At 42.6% G+C, this 19,183-nt stretch overlaps 2 protein-coding genes across 4 annotated transcripts in view; both read left to right on the top strand.

Annotated features, from left to right (window-relative positions):
• Positions 1-7,153, top strand: part of ME1 (malic enzyme 1) — a 174,100-nt gene extending 166,947 nt beyond the window's left edge. The window contains exons 12-14 of the mRNA XM_082755588.1: positions 1,625-1,798; positions 5,916-6,014; positions 6,800-7,153. Coding sequence (XP_082611714.1) covers positions 1,625-1,798; positions 5,916-6,014; positions 6,800-6,958 — 432 coding nt within the window. The 3' untranslated portion in view covers positions 6,959-7,153. The remainder of the gene's footprint in view (positions 1-1,624; positions 1,799-5,915; positions 6,015-6,799) is intronic.
• Positions 7,154-10,102: 2,949 nt separating this feature from the next.
• Positions 10,103-19,062, top strand: PGM3 (phosphoglucomutase 3). Of its 3 annotated transcripts, none has more exons than XM_082756105.1 (13): positions 10,103-10,554; positions 10,990-11,195; positions 11,854-12,038; positions 12,510-12,577; positions 12,882-13,015; positions 13,181-13,376; positions 14,858-15,015; positions 15,841-15,924; positions 16,429-16,527; positions 16,882-16,998; positions 17,657-17,779; positions 18,167-18,340; positions 18,912-19,062. In XM_082756105.1, exons 2-13 carry the CDS (start codon positions 10,992-10,994, stop codon positions 18,996-18,998), a joined length of 1,629 nt encoding a protein of 542 aa, XP_082612231.1. In that variant the 5' UTR covers positions 10,103-10,554; positions 10,990-10,991; the 3' UTR covers positions 18,999-19,062. The 3 variants fall into 3 exon arrangements, with proteins under 3 accessions (XP_082612231.1, XP_082612230.1, XP_082612232.1); XM_082756104.1 differs by having other exon boundaries at positions 10,965-11,195; XM_082756106.1 differs by lacking the exon at positions 10,103-10,554 and adding an exon at positions 10,732-10,747.
• The last annotated feature ends 121 nt before the right edge of the window (positions 19,063-19,183 follow it).

Below are 19,183 nucleotides of genomic sequence, written 5' to 3'. Positions count from 1 at the left end.
TTAGCATGCCCATTCCCCACTGAAAAGAACACAATTACAGTGCAGTGGGCTGCATGAAGGGTTGGCTATAACGGGTAACAACATCTGGTAGGCAGAGCAAAGGATACACTGGACCATTTGATCTGTCACCAAAGCATATAATAAGCAGGTCAGGAAAATACTGCAGGACTCCAAACTAAACAGAATATTCTTCTGAAGAGCTGAATAGCAACGGTGATGTATTTTAAAATGCACATTTTCAGTTCTCTAAAATAGGCGTAGATATTTCTGATACAAAGGGCCTCCAGTATTTAACAGTGACATTTATCACTTCAGCAGTGCTAGCATAAATAAAGGCTGGCTTTTCTTCCCCACCTAAATTTACTGCTTAAATTCTAGGGTCCTCCCTAGGTCCTTTGGGCTGGCAGTGCAGAGCCTCTGGGCTGTTATTTCTTCCCTTGATGCTCTGAAGCTGCTGTGCCTGCTTTCGAAATGACTCCTCTCTCCCTGCGTATCAGAAATGACCTGGGAGAGTCTCCGAATGCAGTGCTGCAGATGAGCCACTTGTGTGGTTCCTCTCCTGTCACCCCTGAACGGCACCAGGTTGTGCTGGCCCCGGCTCGGGTCAGGGTCTTTCTCAACCCAGGTGCAAAGTGAGACTGGAGGCTCGCTGACAGCCCGTCTCTCAGTGCTCTGATAGCATCACAGCTCTGACTGAGCGATACCTGGCCTAATGCTCCGGTGAACTAGTTAGAGCAATTAGCAACCTGAGCCTTGTCCTCATTCCCGGGCCACCCCATACTCCTCTGTCCCTGCCTGGCGCCTGTGCAGAGCTGGCCCCGTGCAGCTCCCTCCTGCTCAGCGAGGAGAGGAAAGGAGCCTGGGAGCACACCACGTTCGTGTTCAGAGGTCCCATGTCAGCTGCAGGTTATGGTATAATATGTATCCATAGAGCTAAGCCCTCTAAATCCCCCAGACAAGCAGGCTTTTCCCTACTGCCCACTGGGCCAGCCTGCGCCTGGTGCTTGGGACCTATCTGGGACAGCAGCACTGCCTGGAACACTTGGCAGTACCCAAAAACCTGCTAGGAAACATGCACAGGTTATCAGTATTGGGTGATCACACACCAGCTCCTGAGCTGGTGCCCAAGCGCCATCCAGAGGTGCAGCACTTAGCAGCATTGGTGTTATTTTTGTGTAAGATTTGCTGTTGTTTTGGGAAAAAAAATCCAGTAGCATCAGCCAGCATTACCATGACAATATCATTCTGTTCCGTTTTACAGCTCTAGGTGTGTACTTTCTTTCAATGTACACTTCCTTTAGTGTGGACACACACAAGGAATAATTGGTGCTGGCCTTCACTTCTTCATTCTCTAAATTGTACATATAAGCTGTCTTACCTGAATAAGGCAACATGTGCTCTGTGACATCAGGTAGCCACAGAGCATCACCAGTAATCACTAGGATCAGCATCCTGATGCTCTTGAACCATACTCAATCACATAGCTCTAACACTCTCTTAGAAGAGAGATTAAGTAGACGTAAGCCAGCCTCCGTGGTGGCAGATATTTAAAAGGATTAGCAAAATATTTTAACAACATACTCTGAAATAACATTATTTCTTTGTCTTTCTTGTTACAACACAGGGACGTGGTATTTTTGCCAGTGGAAGTCCTTTTGATCCTGTCACTCTTCCAAACGGAAAAACTCTGTATCCTGGACAGGGTAACAATTCCTATGTGTTCCCTGGAGTGGCCCTTGGTGTTATTGCATGCGGACTGAAACATATTGGTGAGGATGTGTTCCTCACAACTGCTGAGGTACTGTATTAAAAATCATTTACATTTCTTCATTTAGTAACTTGGTAATAATGATCAAAGAAACAGAAATACCTAAACATTCTCTTTAAAATTGGAAAAAGAGTGGGTTTTTTGTTTGTTTGTTTGTTTTGGGGTAAGATCTTTATTTGCAAGGTATATTGTTTCTTTTTAGAGTCTATAAATGTTCCAAAGGTCACCTGATAGAAACTTCACCTTCTGTTGGAAAGGAAGTGAGAGCAGGACTTCAGTGTACAGTTTGCATACACGCGCACATGAGTTTAATTTTAGACTGAAAGGACTCTATTCTGATGTTTGTAGCTTTGGGGTGACTTTTGTCAACTTTACTTACAGAAGTTATTTTAATTCTTTAAGCTTCTTGCTGGTTTTGAGCAGAGCTGTTGGCATAATTTTCTGTGGAGCTCCTTTACCAACAGCTGGTGAAAGTGCTCCATTGCCTTCTGGTTCTTTGCACCTCAGTTTGACGAAATGATGATGTTATTCTTCCGATTTTCTTTCATATCCTTTTCTGCATTGGTTATTCTCTTTCCTCAGGCATTTTTAATTTTTTTTTTTTTTTTTTTTTTTTTTTTTGTGATGTCGTCCTCCTATTGGTCTGTCTTCCTTTATCTCCACTCAGTGGACAAGAGATAAACAGTAAGCAAGCACATTTGGTTCCAGTGATTGTTCAAAATCTGACATCTGCTTTCTTACAGTATTGATAAATTCACAATTGTATCTTCAGCACATATGGGAGAAGAATCTAGCATTTTTCATTTAGAATCCCTTCATCAAACAAAATAAATTGCCTGCAGAATTTGAAATCAAATTCTCTTACACTTTTTCTTTTTTCCCAAAAAAAATCCCCCAAAGCTATAAGTCAATCTTTCTGTAGCTGCTTCACACTTAAGGTTACAGCTTTCTATGCTTCGCTGTGTCCATCACCTTTGCTGGTCATCCAGACTGAACCTTTACCTCTTCTTACTCTGACCTTTTCCTTGTCCCTGACTTCCTGCACTGTCCTGATGTTCCTGTCTCCCTCACTGCCTGTTCTGCTCTTGGATGGCATCAGAGAACGGAGAATACATCAGTAGTGTAGGTACTATACAGAGGAAGCCTATAAGAATGCAATTAGATTAGATAAGAGGTTATTATGGAACAATCAAAAAAAGAGAGAGAAAAGGTTACACCACATTGCAAAAGTGGGAATGTCTGATGCAACTCTTCAAAATCTCTACGGGATATTGCATTCCAGGATTCCTATTCCTTGTGTTCCCCTTCATGGATTTAATGGAAGAAAGTGGTCCTTTACTATCTTCCTGAGGCAATTCGTAGGCAACATGATCCTGTGACTGAGCTTTCTTAAAAGGCGGGCACTTGCACGCTGCCATAGCTGGATTGCTGAAGTTTTTTGAAAAAACTATGGCATACTATGGCATCCTTTAAAAGTTTGCCAGCAGCTTGCCCTCTATGAGAAAGACATTCACAATTTCCATCTTTAAAATTAGCAAAAGGTCCAGACTGTCTCCACTGGCTTTAACCATCCTAGGAGGGCAGTGATCCATTTTGTAAGTCTTGGGATAATTATATCCTCCCTGTAAGTCCTCCCCTGTAATTTCAGTTGGATATGGTGATCTTCGTTTGCTGGTCTAAGCTGCTGTGTTAAACAGCTGTCTTACTTCATTTTAGAAGTTGCTTCATTTAGGTTTGGGTGAAATGGCCTCTATATGTAGAAAGCTGATGGACGAAAGGTGACATGACACATCTGTAGGTCAAACTGCAGTTAGGCAGTCTGTGAAGTCACCTAAAATCCATTGTGAAATGTAACTGTCAGAGAAGTAGAATGGTATCAGAAATTTTGAGGACAATTTTAAATTCTCTCTTGAAATGAGTGGCGTCCTCTGGGAAAATCCCTAGTAAAGCTTGACACATAAAAAAAAAATTTCTTGCATAGAAAATATCTGTTGGCACCAAGTTCAGTGGGTGGCTATTTGCAATATGCCTGGAATTAAGGCTGTTCACATCTGTTCTCCCTCATTGTGAGAGGCAGTATGTGACTGGGGCTTGGGTGAGCTCGAGGCAGTTACTGATCTAACAGATTTCAAAGGTTTCTTGCAGAAGAGGTAGCAGAGGCATTAAGGCCAGGAGAGCTGCTTAGAGGCCCTTACCTGAAATTATCATACAAAGCAAAGGCTTTTTTTTATTTCCTGGACTTTTTCAGGGAAAAATCACAACAGTTTCATGTTTTTTTAGGATATTTATTAGTGTTCTCCATTAGAAACGGAAGTGCCCAAGAGGCTGCAGAAGTTAAAGCACCAAAAAGATGCTATTTAAATAAAGGGACCTTCTCAGTTTGTGGTGGTAGCTTACCTGAAAAACTAAAAAACAAATGGCCCAGGCTGTGTGCCTGCAACTGCTGTCTTCTTGCTTTGCCATCTCTCCAGTTAGATCTGATAAAAGTCTTGAACAGCTTGTTACAACTACCACAAATTCTACTTTCAGTGTTCTTTTCTTCATGCCAGGTAACACAGAATTTAACTTTGATTTTGATTGACAAATCTAAGGTACTGTGAGCTGTAATACCTCTTAATTGCAGGTGATTTCTCTGATGACAAAGGACATTACCTGTTCGTCTAAGTCCTACCAACCACAACAAGAAGGACAGGGAATGATGAACTAATGAAATATTCTTGGCACATGTGCCCTACAGTTAAATTACTCCAGAAATACTGCTATTTAATCCTTTCACTATAGAAAACATGTCCTCCAAAAGCCAAGATGCCCCACTTGCTTTATACCATTTGTTCAACCTTGGCTGCCTTTCACTGAGATTCTGGAATAAGGCTTAGCTAAATTTCTCTGTTAAAAACTTACATTTGTTAAACTTTAAATGGTGAACGTGGCCACACTGTGTCAGACCTAAGATCCATACAGCCCAGTAGCAGAAGCTGAGGAAAAGAGCATAAATAAGGGGAAAGGACAGAGTGAGCCTTCTGCTGAAAATGGCTTCTCAACACTGTGTTAAACAGACTTCTGGAGCTGGAAGTTTTATCCCTGCATGGCTTTCTCTCATAAATTAGCCTGATGGCTTTTTGAACATGTTTGTGCATTAGAACATCTTTTGGCAATTAGTAGCACAATTTAATTATGAGTTCTGTGGAAAAAAAAACTTCTCCTTTCATGATTTCCTTCTGTCTGAGGATTTGGCTTTCCTATACTAGTATGAAAATTAATCACCTTCAGTTGTCTTTTATATTTTCTTTCAGTCTTCTCGTGTCTTCCTTCACAAGTCTATAGTACTCCTCCATGTACAAAAACTAACCTTTTGATCATCCTTGTCACTCTTTACACCATTCAGGATTCTACCCTATTCTTGCTTGAAGTAGGTGAAGAGAAAATGCAGACAATTCAAAGTGATGTTACATTGAGAATTTATATGTTGGTTTAATTGCATTTTCTTTTTTTGCCTCTCTTAATTCCAAATGTCGATTCATCCTGTGCACACCTTGTTTTGTCAAAGGGCTGTGCACCGCTTTTAGATAACCTAGTTGCTGTTACAGAAAGCAAAGCCTAGATCTTATGTTATTGTAGCTCCACCTAGTGGATTTTTTTTTCTTTTTTTTTCTGTATTTCTCAATATCAGATGTACGTTTGCTCTATTTCTCAACATCAGATTAAAGCGTAAACAAGTAGTTTACCTTCACTAGTTATACTGAACGGGAGTATCTAGTCTCTTGCTGCCCTTGTTACCATTTCCCCTCCAAATGCAAAAACCTTACTGCACCCGCCAGGGTATTGGGTAGGGTACAGAGGGGAGCAGTTCCTCTGTGAACCTGGAGTTACCGCAGTGTTAGCTGCTTAATTCAGACTTTTTACCTGCTTCTGCCAGGAGGACAAGCTGATAATAGCCAGGCACCTCTCATAACTCCCTACATTTCTAGCTCTCAGGTAGTTGTACCTAATGATCAGGCTGGCTGTTAAAAACACTACCCAGGTGGATTAAGCAGTACCTGTATGATTTGCCAAAGCAGAATCATTTCTTTGTGTAAGACTAGATCACCATATAATAAAGCTACAGCAGTATCTCATTTGAAGTTCAACACATCTGCTTTATTTTCAGGTAATAGCTGAGCAAGTTTCAGAGGAGAATTTACAGGAAGGTCGCCTGTACCCTCCTTTAGTCACAATTCAGCACGTGTCACTGAAAATTGCTGTGAGGGTAAGTTACTTCAGTCTTTTCTGGCTTCTTTTGTTCCCACTCTCTCTATGTAATTGAGCATTTAATTAGATCAGCTAACGCATCTCTACACAAGCTCAAGTTGATTTACATCAATCTGGGTCTAGAGTAGCTTCTAAATCAAATTTAAATTTATGCAGGTAACCCCAGGTTTAATCCCAATACACGGAGGAAAGAGATGGAACTATGGCAAGGGTTTGTTTATTGATGTGAGAGTGGAGTGCTGTCTGTAGAGCCCAAACTACTGTCCTCCAGGTGGGCACTGGTCCCCAGGTTGTCCGTCATGAGAGCTGCACAGCTGAAGGCTTTTGGCCCTTCCTAATTACCAGTTGCCTGTTGAGAGAGTAAATCACACCCTTCATCCAGACACCATTTCCATTTGTTCCAGCCCTTGTTCTGGCCTATCAGAAAAACTAACTACAGGGGATGCGTTCTGTTTATAGCTCAGGTTTTCCAGAGGGAAGGAGGATTAATTTGGTTTTTACTGGCAAATGCAGAGAGGATGTGAATAGACTTTCAGTAACTGACCTTGGTAAACCTGCAGTTTACCAAGAAATTTGGCTGCCCAGGGGAGAGGAAGCTTTCAAATAACGTACCTATCCCAGTTTATCCCTTCGTCAACCAGCATGTCAACCTTCTTTTCTTTCACAGATGAATGTCCAGATAAAAGACATCTTTCTATTCCTACTAATTCCTACTTTTAAATCCTGTTAAATGTACTCAAATAGTTTATGAGCACTAACTAGGATTTTAATATATCATTTCAGATTGCAGAGGAAGCCTACAGGAATAACACTGCCTCCACCTATCCTCAGCCCAAGGACCTAGAAGCCTTCATCCAGTCTCAGATTTACAGCACTGATTATAACAGCTTCGTGGCTGACTCATATACCTGGCCTGAAGAAGCGATGAAAGTGAAACTGTAAATATTTAATGAAGAACAAACAGATTAGCAGGAGAGAAAAAGCATTAAAATATTCAGAACATTTCTACCTAGTGAGCCTAAGAGTAGTTAATTTTTTAAGATGGAAAAAACTTTTTCTAAATTGTAATATTTGGTTAGAAACTCAGATTAAGAAGTCATATTAATTATACATGAGAAAATAAAAATTAATCTGAGAAATGTATTTGTGTTGTTGTTTTTTTATTGTTATTGCACTTGAAATATCCTACACTATGGTTTTCACAGATCCTTTTGTTATCAAAGTAAGTGGTTGTACCTTCAGTTCAGAGTTGTGTCACAAGTGTCAATAAGAACTTAAGCAGACAAATGGTACAATGGAAAATTAGGAAATACATACAGTGACTGTTTAATCCATTACAGGTCACAATGTAATTTGCACAAATTGTCAAGCAAATTAAAAAAAAAAAAAAAAAAAAAAAAAAAAGCATTTAAAGAACAGTAATTTTAGAACATTTTCCACCAAAGAGAAACCTTAGTGGCCACTCCTGTGTGGAGTAATTACAATTTTCTAATGAGACCTGAACAAGCAGAAGTTCACATATGATTAGAATACTTCAATGTTACTTAACAGCAAAACTAAAATCCTATAGATTATGAGATTTCATTCTTCCCCAGCAAGATAACTGCCATTTCAATACATTGCAATGGTTTGGCTTAAAGTTTGTGGAGTTACTTGCACTCCATTTTCTAGACAAAGAGAGAATATCAGCACGTTACAAATAGGCTGCTGTTTGACAAACTATTTTTCTTACAAATATCACTCAGCTGGCTAGTAGGCTTCCTGTGTATTAAACCTAATGAATTGCTGTTTTATACATACCATATAGACCTCTGAATATTTCAGGCCAATATGTTTTTTAAATACACATATGGGATAAAGTATTATTCTTTGTAACAAACTTCCAAATCATCGAGCTGACGTCTACTAAATGAATAATTATTATGAGTTAAAGCTCCATCATTATGGGGGAAGCAAATGCGTTAATTTTACATTTCTCTCACTAAGTAATGTCTAGCTCAGTTTCTTTGTAAGTTTTTAGAAGTTCATTGATAATTCAGCATATTGACTATATTATCTACCCACTAATTTCAACTGAAGGTATTTTCTTACTGTTCTGTTTTTTTTTTTTTTTTTTTAACACTTTCTAATCTGTCAACCAGTTTTCAAATGATACCCAACCTTTATTTTTCTACAAAGTGATTCCCTCCACAAACCTCAACGGAAGCATTCGTGAGCACTCTCATGACCTGCATTATCTGGATTTAAAATTAGCATATCCAGAAATAAAAGTCGTGAGTCTTTGGATTTCCTTACAAGGAATCATGACTGGAGTGTACTATCAGCAGTTTCTTCCTTTAGAAAAAAATGAAGAATGCTCATGCTTACAGTAAAGCTTTAGACAGCACTAACTGAATTGTCTGATCATTCTCCTGCACAGACTTTCTGATCAATGTCAATGTTGCCTTTCAAATTTCCCTCTGATTGAAATCTCATGGATAAGTCCTATTTCTAAATCAGTTTGGTTTGCTGCTTTAAAGGAATTTTTTTTTTAAGCAGAAACAGGACTGAATGCAAATTCTTTCATTGTTTTTAAGTCCTGACCATGTGGAAACTGCACTGACATGCTGACACATCAGTGTTTTAAACAAACAAACAAAATCACAATGAATTATTAGCTGTTATAGAATTACCACTCCATGAAAAATGTAATGTACTTTCTGGACAGTTCTGGAAACAAAGTGTACTTGAACATTTTGATTTATTTATTTTTGTCTGCTCTCATGCTTTAGAGGTATTTCTACAAAAATGAACTTTATTTGTCCAGACCTTCAGCTCTGCCACGGCTGCATTCAAAAAGAGGAGAGAGAGAGAAACTTCCTGCTTCATTGCATAATAGGAAACCATACACATTTTTTACCTTATGGAAAAAAAAAATAAAATAAAATTTCCTTGGTTTATTTGGAAAAAAAAACAAACAACATTAGTATTAATTTTGTAGTCATCAGCAGTGTACTGAAACACAGTCATTATACAGCTGCTGTCAGAGTGGTTTGATTTTTAGATTTGAGCAGCCAAGCCTCAACAGCTCAACAGTAAGTGTGGTTTCATTGCTCTGTACCCGTTTTCAAGTTATGGTGCTTCGTGACAAAGCAGAAGGCATCTGCTGCTGGTTCTTTACGGCACAGCTGCTTCAGACTTTTCATTCACATTCTTCATCTACATATTATATTGATAACATCTAAATATGATAATCCATTGTATTATACATATAATATAGGGGAAAAAAAGAGGAAACACTAAACTTTATTCATCTCATCTTAGGTGTTTTCCTTTCCAACATGCTTGGTCTAACAGCATACGCATAAAATACAATGAATTGAACAACTCCTACTATTAAGAATTACTATTAATGTAACAAGACCATGAGATGACAGCAAAAGGGTATTGGAAATGATGCCAACAGCACTAAAAGATTGTAAAGATAGTGCCCAAAGCTTACATGTGATGGAGTGAGGTGGGCTTTCTTCCCCCTCTCTGCTTTGTTTAAAGGCAAAATTCAATAGTGTGGCACAAAAGGCTGCATTTCATGGTTTTGTGGAATGAAGTGAGAGTAGATGATTCACAAAGCAGTAAAAGATGCTGCACGCACTGCACCTTGACGGTATCAGTAGAACTCCCTCCAGCAGGATGCGCTTTTGTGTTGGAAACCGCATTAATGTGTCAAAATAAAGCGGAAAGTGGCTTTGGAGAATCTCGCCCCTTACCTAATGGGCATCTGATCAATGAATTCAGCCCAGTTGCTGGATCTATCAAAAAAAGCCAAACATTTTATGAAGTGTTTATGATTGTACGCACTGTATATAGAGGTATTGTCATTCTTTTAAGCACGTATTGACTCTAGGAGATGACGCATCCTCAGGATTATAGAGGATAAAAAGCAAACGTGCATTTTAGACCAGGAGAAAATTGAGGTTATCGTGCCTGATCTCCTTTTCCTTTTCTCTTTATTTTCGTCCCTCAGAGGAGCCGCCATGAGGCGGGCGGGGGCGCGCACGCGCGCCGGGCTCCCGGCCACCGGCGGCCGTTGGGGTTAGTGGCGGGGGCAGCACCAACGGTCGCCGCCGTTTGAAGCTTAACGGTCGCAGCGCGAGGGCTGCCTCAGGGAGAGCCTCGCTGAGGCGAGGCGGGGCGGGGGCAGCCTCCATCGCTCCTTCACCCCCTGTGCCTGCGGGCTGGGGGCTCGCAGCCGCCGCCGGGCGTCCCGTCAGCGCCGGCTGCCGAGCGGGCGGAGCTCGGCTGCTACGTGGCTGCGCTGAGCCCGGAAGAGGAGGGCGGTGAGTCCGGGAGCCCCCCCCCTGCAAGCGACGCGGCTGAGCCCCGGGGGGCTGCTCCTGGAGGGGTGCTCAGAGCCCGTCCAGCGTTACGGGTCCTGGGAGCGGCCCGAGGGCTGTCGTGTTCTGTCGTGTTCTGTCCGCGTTCACGCATCTGGCTGAGCCGCAGCCCGAAGAAGACACCCGCTGACACTGCCCGGAGCTTCCCTGCAATTACCCCTGAGGGTAAGAAGAGGGGCGGCGGGCTGCATCAGGGCTCAAGGGTTGGTGCGTGGAGCCGTGGCCAGGCGCAATGAGTGGCTAGTGATGAAGTGGGAAGCGGTCGGCCCTTTGCCAGAGCTTTGCTGGGAGCCCTGCCAGTGGACAACTGAGAATTTCAGAGCTCCTCGGCTAAATCGCTTCATTGTCTTGTGATCTGGTGAGATCTGGCCCTGCTCTGGTTATCTAGTGTTGCACTGGGAAAGCAGAGGCTCCTTCATGGGTTGCTCCCGTAGTGGCCTTCCCCACAGTCCCTCCAAGGGGGTTATGGGCTATTGATGGTATTGTCTTGCCCTCAGTTTAAGATATCCGTGGCCTTCAAAATTAAATGAAGTGCAAACTGTGAAACTAACTTTAATGACTGGCTTCTCTCACAGGCATCTCTGCTGCTTCCTTCTCTAGAAATGGATTTTGAAGCACTGAAAAAATACTCAGCGCTGCATCCTAAGCCTGCTGGACTCACCCTTCAGTATGGCACTGCTGGGTTCCGCAGCAAGGCAGAGCAGCTCGACCACGTCATGTTCCGCATGGGCTTGCTGGCAGCTCTCAGGTCGCGAGCCACAGGATCTACCATCGGTGTCATGGTTACAGCATCTCACAATCCTGAAGTAAGAACAACCTTTTATTTTAAAAGACATCAGATGGGGTCACTGGTGGAATCAAAGCTCCTCACAATAATGGGAACAAAAAGCACCCAGAGGTCATGTCCTGCAGGTACCTGCACATCCTTAAGGGGTGTGTTCAGCCTGCTTCCTTGAAATATGATCTGTGGCATGTTTAACATTGCTTTTCCTTGAAAATATGGGAGGGTTCATTTGCTGTCATGTGGAGAAGTAAATGCTGCAATGTAGGAAATTTGTAACATGGGCAAGGCCAGGAGTACCCTTGAAAAGATGAACATTTGAGCAAAATCTGGTAGTTAAAAAATAAAATAAAATAAAAAAATAAAAAAGTAAAATGCAGCAGTTACAAACCAAACACTTAGACTCTTAGACTGCTGATGCTATGGAGTATTCCTTAAGACATTCTAATGTCAAATGAACTTGATGCCAAAATTATAAGGGAGTGGGAATCTGTGACTTCATAGGCTGCTTATATTACTTTGGGGGATTGTTGGAGCTTGGAATAAATAGCTAAGCTATGGCTTTCCAGAAACATTCCATATTTAAAGAAGCAATGTGATTAAGCCTTGTGTCAGTTGTCTTCAAAGAGCTTTTAAGTTGCCCACTTTTAGGCTTAGTGTGTTCTGTTCTGTTTCCTTCTAAGGAAGATAACGGTGTGAAGCTGGTTGATCCTCTCGGTGAAATGCTGCACCCCTCCTGGGAGGAATATGCCACCCAGCTAGCAAATGCAGAGGAGCAAGAGTTACAGAAAACACTAACTGAGATCTGCCAAAAAGCAGCAGTGAACCAGCAAAAAGACGCTTCAGTGTTTCTTGGTAGAGACACCAGGTAATCACAAAATAGGTGTATGCTGCTTTTACAGAGGTGCCAGCAGCTTGTTCCTGAGGACTGCAGAGAGCTAAGCACCCAGCAGCCACGTTGGGCCTTTGGCACTGCTTTGTGATGATAGCAATCAACAGAGGCGTTCCAACATTGTTGCTGTATTAGCTTCTCTGATAATTACGAGAACTTCCTAGCACTGCTTCTGAATTGAACACTTCAGTGTTCTGTTTTGTGGGCACCATGTCACATCCAGGTGTGTTTTGAAGTTTACTCATCTCCACAGTTCTTTGGCCTAGTGACTGTAAATTTTTTTTATTGTTGACCCCTTCAGTAGAGAAAGGTATGGATTTCTTCATGTTGAATCTAAGTCCACTGGCAGGAAACCTGCTTTCCATAGTCATCTTCCACATGCGTTTCCTTTCCAAACCACACAAGTGTTTCCTGTAAAGGTTATCAGCTGTGTTTCTTTTTTTCCAGACCAAGCAGCAAGAAGCTTTCACAGGCGGTAATAGATGGTGTCTCTGTTCTGGGCGGCCAGTACCACGGTATGTTGAGCTTTTGTGGTTCTAGTCTGATGTCAGGTTTCCGTGTAAATGTGACCCTGCTGTGTAGACCTAATGCAGCAGCCCTGATGCCATTTCTACTTCGGCGTGTAACACTCTTCTTTCGGAAGAGTTGGATTGCCTTAATGCAAGGGGGTTCATCTTCTCTTAGCAGAACTTGAAAAATTTCTTGTGTGTTTCCTGTGTTGTGTTTGGTTACTGTAGAATAGGAAATAGCGTACTGCTTTTAAGGAGGAATTAATTCAGTGTTGTATTTTTGAATATTGTGCCCTTTGTTTTATGTTAGATTATGGTCTGGTGACCACACCACAGCTACATTACGTGGTCTGCTGTCAGAACACCCGGGGGCAGTACGGGAAACCAACACTGGAAGGTTATTACCAAAAACTCTCCAAAGCTTTTATGGAACTGATAAAAAAGGTGAATACTGGTTCTTGTCTTCTTGCAAGTGTACGAAATGGGTATGTCCTGATTGTTAGCCTGTTTGGGTCTGAAATTTGGAATTCAGCATGTTTCCGGGTGTGGTGAGGGTGCCTATGGTGTCACTCGGGTATGAGTTCCCTTTGCCTTTCTTCCTTTGCCAAGTCTCCCGGCTCTGGAGAGGGTCAGCGGCATCTGAAGATTGACTGTGCCAATGGTATCGGAGCCCTGAAGCTGTCGGAGATGCAGCCCTACCTCCCAAAGGAGGTGCTAGTTCACATCTATAACGACGGAACCAAGGAGAAACTCAATCACTTGTGCGGTGCAGATTTTGTAAAAGTTCACCAGAAGCCACCTAAAGGTACATAGTCAGTAATTTTATATCTATTTATCTTCTCTCCAGATCTGAAAGTGCAGGGTGTAGCAGCTGCAGGTGAGCTGAGCTCCCTGCTTTCTTACTTAGCGACTCTATGAATGGTTCTGCTTGCATGATGGAAAGAGGGAGTCCTCTGGCAGTTTTGGGCACAATCCTAGGTCAAAATTGTTTGGAGATCTGTGATGGGCTGATAAGTGACCTGAATGTTAAGCTGGTGGAGCCCAAGGATCAGCGAGGACACGAGCTTAGTTTTATCTCCCAGTGTGTTATCAGGAAACGTTGATATTGTGGGCTGGGCTCGCAGAGGCTTTCCCAGGTTCCTGAGAAAGAGCCGGTGTAATTAACGCCTTGGTGCCAGCACATTGACGGATTGACCTCACCCAGGGGAAGATGACTTGAACCAGCTGCCTGCAGAGAGCAGCAAGGAAAATCCCTGAAGTGGGAGAACAGAGGCTGCTTTGAATATTAGATTACCTGAGGCTAAACCGGGCTCTCCAGTCAACAGCTGCACCCTCGCCTCAGCTGTTCACCATGTCTGGACACGGCGGTACAGCAGCATTGCCCCCTTGCATGCTGCTTGCAGGCACATTTGGGGTTCCTGCGCTTCGCAGGACAAAAGGTGTCAGCAGCGTGGGCGGGTTTTCTGGTCTGCTTGTGTGCGAAGTCTGTTCCCCCAAGAAGGGGTTGCAGGGTGCGGAGCATCCTTTGGAGCTCCGAGCTACGCTCCTAATGGGCTCTGAAATCAGCCTAGGGATGGCCAGATGCAGTGTTCCTGAGAAGTGAACTCAGATTAACACAAGGAAGGGTCTTGGTCAGCATCTTGGAGAAGAAAAACCAGGTGTACCTTAATAAAAGAGCATTTCATTTTCATGTGCCATTGCTTTGTCATATGGTGACTGCTTCCTAGCCACTTCTGTATTGGCACTAAGCCTAGAGAGGTTTTGAGGCTGGCACTCAGCGTGTGTTAGACACACTGCTGAATAAATCGGATAGCGAGCCAGCGAAGCATGAGGTGTTCTCAGGCCACCACATCTACTTACGGGTTTTGTTCAGCTCTGAGGGTTGCTGGTGGTTGCTTTGGAGTGGGGTTGTTTTACCAGTGTTGGGGTTTGCGGGCTCTCTTGCCGCAACTACTGCGGTGACGGTGTTGCTGATGGGCGTCTGTTTGCCTTCTGCTGGGACAGTGCCTCGGGTGCCAACGGGAGCGAGGTGGCGGTACGGGTTTGTCAGGTGGGAACAGAATACAATTAAGAAGTCTAAGCTGTAGTAGTTTAGTAAACTATAGCCATTTAGTACAGCGTCACTGTTGCAAGCTTCTTGGTAAAAGCAGTATCAGTTTTTGACCATTGATTTTGTGTGTGTCTGCACAGAGCCAATTTCTGGACGAGATCTGCACTGGGGCTAATTTAAACGTGTTGTAACCTTTTCTCCCATCTCTAACTCGCATTTCTAACTCTGTGCACTAGGGCTAGACATGAAGCCTAATGAGAGATGCTGCTCGTTCGATGGCGATGCAGATAGAATTGTGTATTACTACACGGACACAGCTGGCCATTTTCACCTCATAGATGGAGATAAAATAGCAACTTTAATTAGTATCTTCCTTAAAGAACTTCTTGCCAAGGTAACTTTAATGTATGAATTGAATGCTCATGCTTTGAATAGAGAAAAGTGTAAAATACTTGAAAAGAGCTATGTTAGTTTGTACCCATGTGTTTTTTTTACGTATACCTAAAGTAAACCTGCTTTGAAGAGATGTTTTGTACCTCGTTGGCATGGCAAAAATGTTACTTTTTATAAGGCTGTGACTCCCAGGCTCCAGATTTTTATTTGAGCACTGAAATTTGAACCTTGAAGCTTTTCTTAGTGAGAGAACTTTTCCACTTTGTGTTGAACGTAGTGATTTTCCATTCTCTTATTTTAATATCTTTCATTATTTTTTGGGTTCAGTACTCAGTGCTTCTATGAAACTGGATAAATGTTGAGCATTCTACTTGCATGAGAACTTATGACAGCCATGGGGTTTGTATGACATCATTCTAAAACTAGTATCCGTAGCACAGCATCCATCCTCCCCAGGGAATAGAGGGAAAAAAAACAAAGAAACAAACAAACAAAAAATAAATCATGCTTTTTCAGAAATTCTCCTAGTCTTGGTGTTAATGATGGATGCTCAGTTTGCAGAGCCCAAGGTCCCTGAGTGGAGCGCTGCTTCAAGCCAGCCACAGAAACTGTCAAACACAAAGAGTTGAATAAGATTCCTGTTGTCTTAAAAGTGTGGATGCTCTCTGATGTGTGAGCTAATGCCCTGATACCCAGGAGTTTTAAGGCTCTGTAGGAGAACGTAGATCCAGACCTGCACACGTATTCTGATTCTCCTTCCACTTGCCCTGCCCCTCTGACTGTGTTCCTGGGGACAGTAAAGTGCTTTGCTTTTTGGTTTGCTCAGGTGGGACAGACGTTGAAGATGGCAGTAATACAAACAGCCTATGCCAATGGGAGTTCAACACGGTACCTTGAGGAAACACTGCAGGTATTCTCTAATTTATCCCTGGTAGTGTTCTGCTGATGTTGTTTACTTTTCATGTAAGTGTAACATGATCATTAGGAAAGCTTAACCTCGGCTAAAACAAATGACTCTTTAAAACCTGCAGCAGTTAATAAATTAGTGGCAAAGGAGATTTGGAAGAACAAAGCTGAAAAGTGCTAGTCAGCTTTCACTACTTTAACTTTTGCCAAACTTTTTTTTTTTTTTTTTTTTAAAAACAAAATTAGGATTTCCTTGGTTGTGGTTTTTGTTTTTGAATCAACCTTTATTTCCATTTGAAGAAATGAAATCCTCTTTTTTTCATGCAGTTTGCTGAAGTAACGGATAATTTAAGCTCTTGGAAGCTCAGTAGCTGTGAAACGCAGTGTGGTTAGTTTGTTTGTCACTTCATTTGTGACATTTGTTTGTCACTTCAGCTGCAGTTACCATCTGCTGACCAGAGTGAGTCTGTAACACTGTTTATATTCTCTGTATATCCCTGGGTTGTAGGTGCCTGTTCACTGTGTCAAAACTGGAGTGAAACACCTGCATCACAAGGCTCAGGAGTTTGATGTTGGTGTTTATTTTGAGGCAAATGGACACGGGACAGTAAGTACGAGCATGCAGTGCATCATATCTGCAGCCAAGACATACAAAAAGTGTCAAATTAGCCTGAGAATTAGGTCTTTTCACTGTCTTCTTACAGTTATCAATGAGATTTTTCTCTCCTTGCTTAAGAGCAGGCTCGTTTTCTGCCTTCGTTCTTTATCATAGCAGTGCCACTGCCTTTTCTGTTCTGTGGAGGGGAAGTGAATTAATAGAAGCAAACCTTAATGACAATTATTTGGGTTGGCCTAAGTGGGAGAAGGCTTTCTTCTTTTTCCCCCTTGCTATGTCGGCTTTCTTCCTTGATGTGGGCTGGTCTTGACAAGCTTTTCTTTTTTTTTTTTTTTTTAATTCTAGGTGCTCTTCAGCAAAGCTGCTGAAAATACAATAAGACAACTGGCAAAAGAAGAGAAAGATGATGCAAAAAGAGAAGCAGCGAAGGTGCTTGAAAACCTGATTGACCTCATTAATCAGGTAAAAGCTGAGGGAAATAAATCACTATGAGGATGGTCATGGGGCTAACACTGTTCAGGGACAGTTGGAGCAGGAAGTAGCATGGCATGATGGAAGGCAAGAGGAAAGGGGCAGTAGCAGTCTTCAGAAAGATGTAAAACTTTCTCAGGAATGGATGCAGAATGCTTTAGTCTGGTGTAGGCTTCTGGGTTCAGAATCAAAGGAGAGAATAGGATGGCAGAAGAACCTAGTGATAATATGGGACTTGTTCACGATTCAATAGCAAGTAATCTTTGAGCTGATGTTTTCCACTGATGTTTTCGGTGGAGACATTCCCTTGTCTGTGCAGCCATGGGAATCCCCATGTGTCCTAGCACAGCCAGTGTTTTTCTGGGAGTAGTGCCCAGTCACACTTCAGGGGCCAGCTTTAAGCATCCTAACCCCAGAACAGAGGTGAGGTGCCGGTTCTCAGTAGGAAAGTTGCACAAGTGTGCTGCAGTTCTCCTTACCACAAATAAAGCATGTAGAAAAACAGGAGAAAAATAAAATCCTACCAAAACCAAGACAAGTGGGCTGCCTGTGCCTTCGCTTTCTTCAGGTGGAAACTAACTGATCAAATCATGCCTTCATTTCTGCACTGCTGAGTTCTCCAGCTCTTCCCTTTCTTCCCTGCTCACAGACGGTGGGTGACGCCATCTCAGACATGCTGGTGATCGAAGCCATCCTGTCCCTGAAAGGTCTGACTGTGCACCAGTGGGATGCCTTCTACACCGACTTCCCAAACCGGCTGCTCAAAGTTCAGGTAAGTTATGTGCGTTTCTTGGAAATATGCTTACAGGAAAATAGAATTCCACCTTGTAAATCAGTACTTCTGTTCCACTTTGCCTGTGGCTGACAAGATCTGAGCATTCTGGGTGAGAGAGACAGGCTCAAGTGTTGCTCTGCTATAGGTCAAAATTTAACTGTCCCATTTTTCTGAGGCCCCTGCCTGCTCAGCAGCTGGACTCTTCTTCCTGTGCCACTTAGAGGAACTGTCCTTAAGTTAGCCACAGGCAATGGGACAAACTGTGCTCTGGTTCCGACAGTGCCACACACCAAAGCCTAAAGCCCTCTTAGCAGTGGCCTGCTTCATTCTGCCCGCAGGGCAATCCATTCGCTTGCTGTAGCAGGAAGTCTGTTTCTGTTGCAGGTTGCCGACAGACAAGTTATTGACACAACAGATGCAGAAAGACGGGCAGTTACACCTCCAGGGCTACAAGAGAAAATCGATGCCTTGGTGAAGAAGTACAAGTTCTCGCGAGCATTTGTCCGTCCATCGGGAACAGAAGATGTTGTTAGGATATACGCCGAGGCAGACACACAGGTCAGAACTTTACCACTCCCCAGTGCTTACACAGAAGTTGTTTATTACATCAAATGCAACAGGTACCAGACTTAGCAAACAACTTAGTGATCAAAAGAAGATCTCTTCAGCTTTTCTTAGATTTATAAAAGCGATGTTTAATGTTCTTAACATCTAACTCTTGAAGTCAGATATTTCCAAAGGCAGATTTGATGCTAAATTTTGAAAAGAAAGTCAACCTTCTGAGAACTGAGGATTGAGACAAAAGTTACCTAGGCAGCCGTTAACTGCATGATTTCTTAAGAGGCAAAAAAAATCAAAGCAAACTTTGGATGCTCTTAAGAATTAATCCATATGTGAACTTAAAAGTTGCAAAAGTTGCCACCCAAAGCTCTTCAGTCATAGCTCACACCCCCATCTTCATGACCACAGTTGCGTAAGGCACCTCAACATGACACAGAAATAGGGGAAAAACAGTTAGTTCATGCAAGTACTGTTCAAGGCTCTGGCTGTAGCATTGCATATTCATTCTAAATTTATTCTAAACTTCCACTCCTGACACCGGTGTAACTAACTTCACAATATTCCACAGGAGAATGCTGATGCCCTTGCCCATGAAGTAAGCCTGGCCGTTTACCACCTCGCCGGTGGAAGAGGAGCACCTCCCCAGCCGCTATAACAATACGACTGCACCTGAAGTTCATAAAACTACTTTTTTTTAAATAATCATTTCCCTACCATTGGCTAATGTGGATGTACTGACCTCTTCTTGGTTGTCACAAGGATTAATCAGAACTGAGCAGAATGTTATTCCGGTTATTTCTTACCTCTGATACACCTTACCTCTTACTGCTGGAGGATGGG

Source organism: Aythya marila (assembly GCF_965140915.1).
Source record: "Aythya marila genome assembly, chromosome: 3".
In the NCBI taxonomy this organism is placed as follows: Eukaryota; Metazoa; Chordata; class Aves; order Anseriformes; family Anatidae; genus Aythya; species Aythya marila.
This window is presented reverse-complemented; position numbering and strand designations above follow the sequence as displayed.

Bases quoted from the DNA above. Each gene is read 5' to 3' on its own strand.
- PGM3 (XM_082756105.1), top strand. From the start codon at position 10,992: ATGGATTTTGAAGCACTGAAAAAATACTCAGCGCTGCATCCTAAGCCT. The intron at 11,196-11,853 runs GTAAGAACAACC...TTTCCTTCTAAG, and splicing joins CAGCATCTCACAATCCTGAA to GAAGATAACGGTGTGAAGCT. The intron at 18,341-18,911 runs GTCAGAACTTTA...AATATTCCACAG, and splicing joins ACGCCGAGGCAGACACACAG to GAGAATGCTGATGCCCTTGC.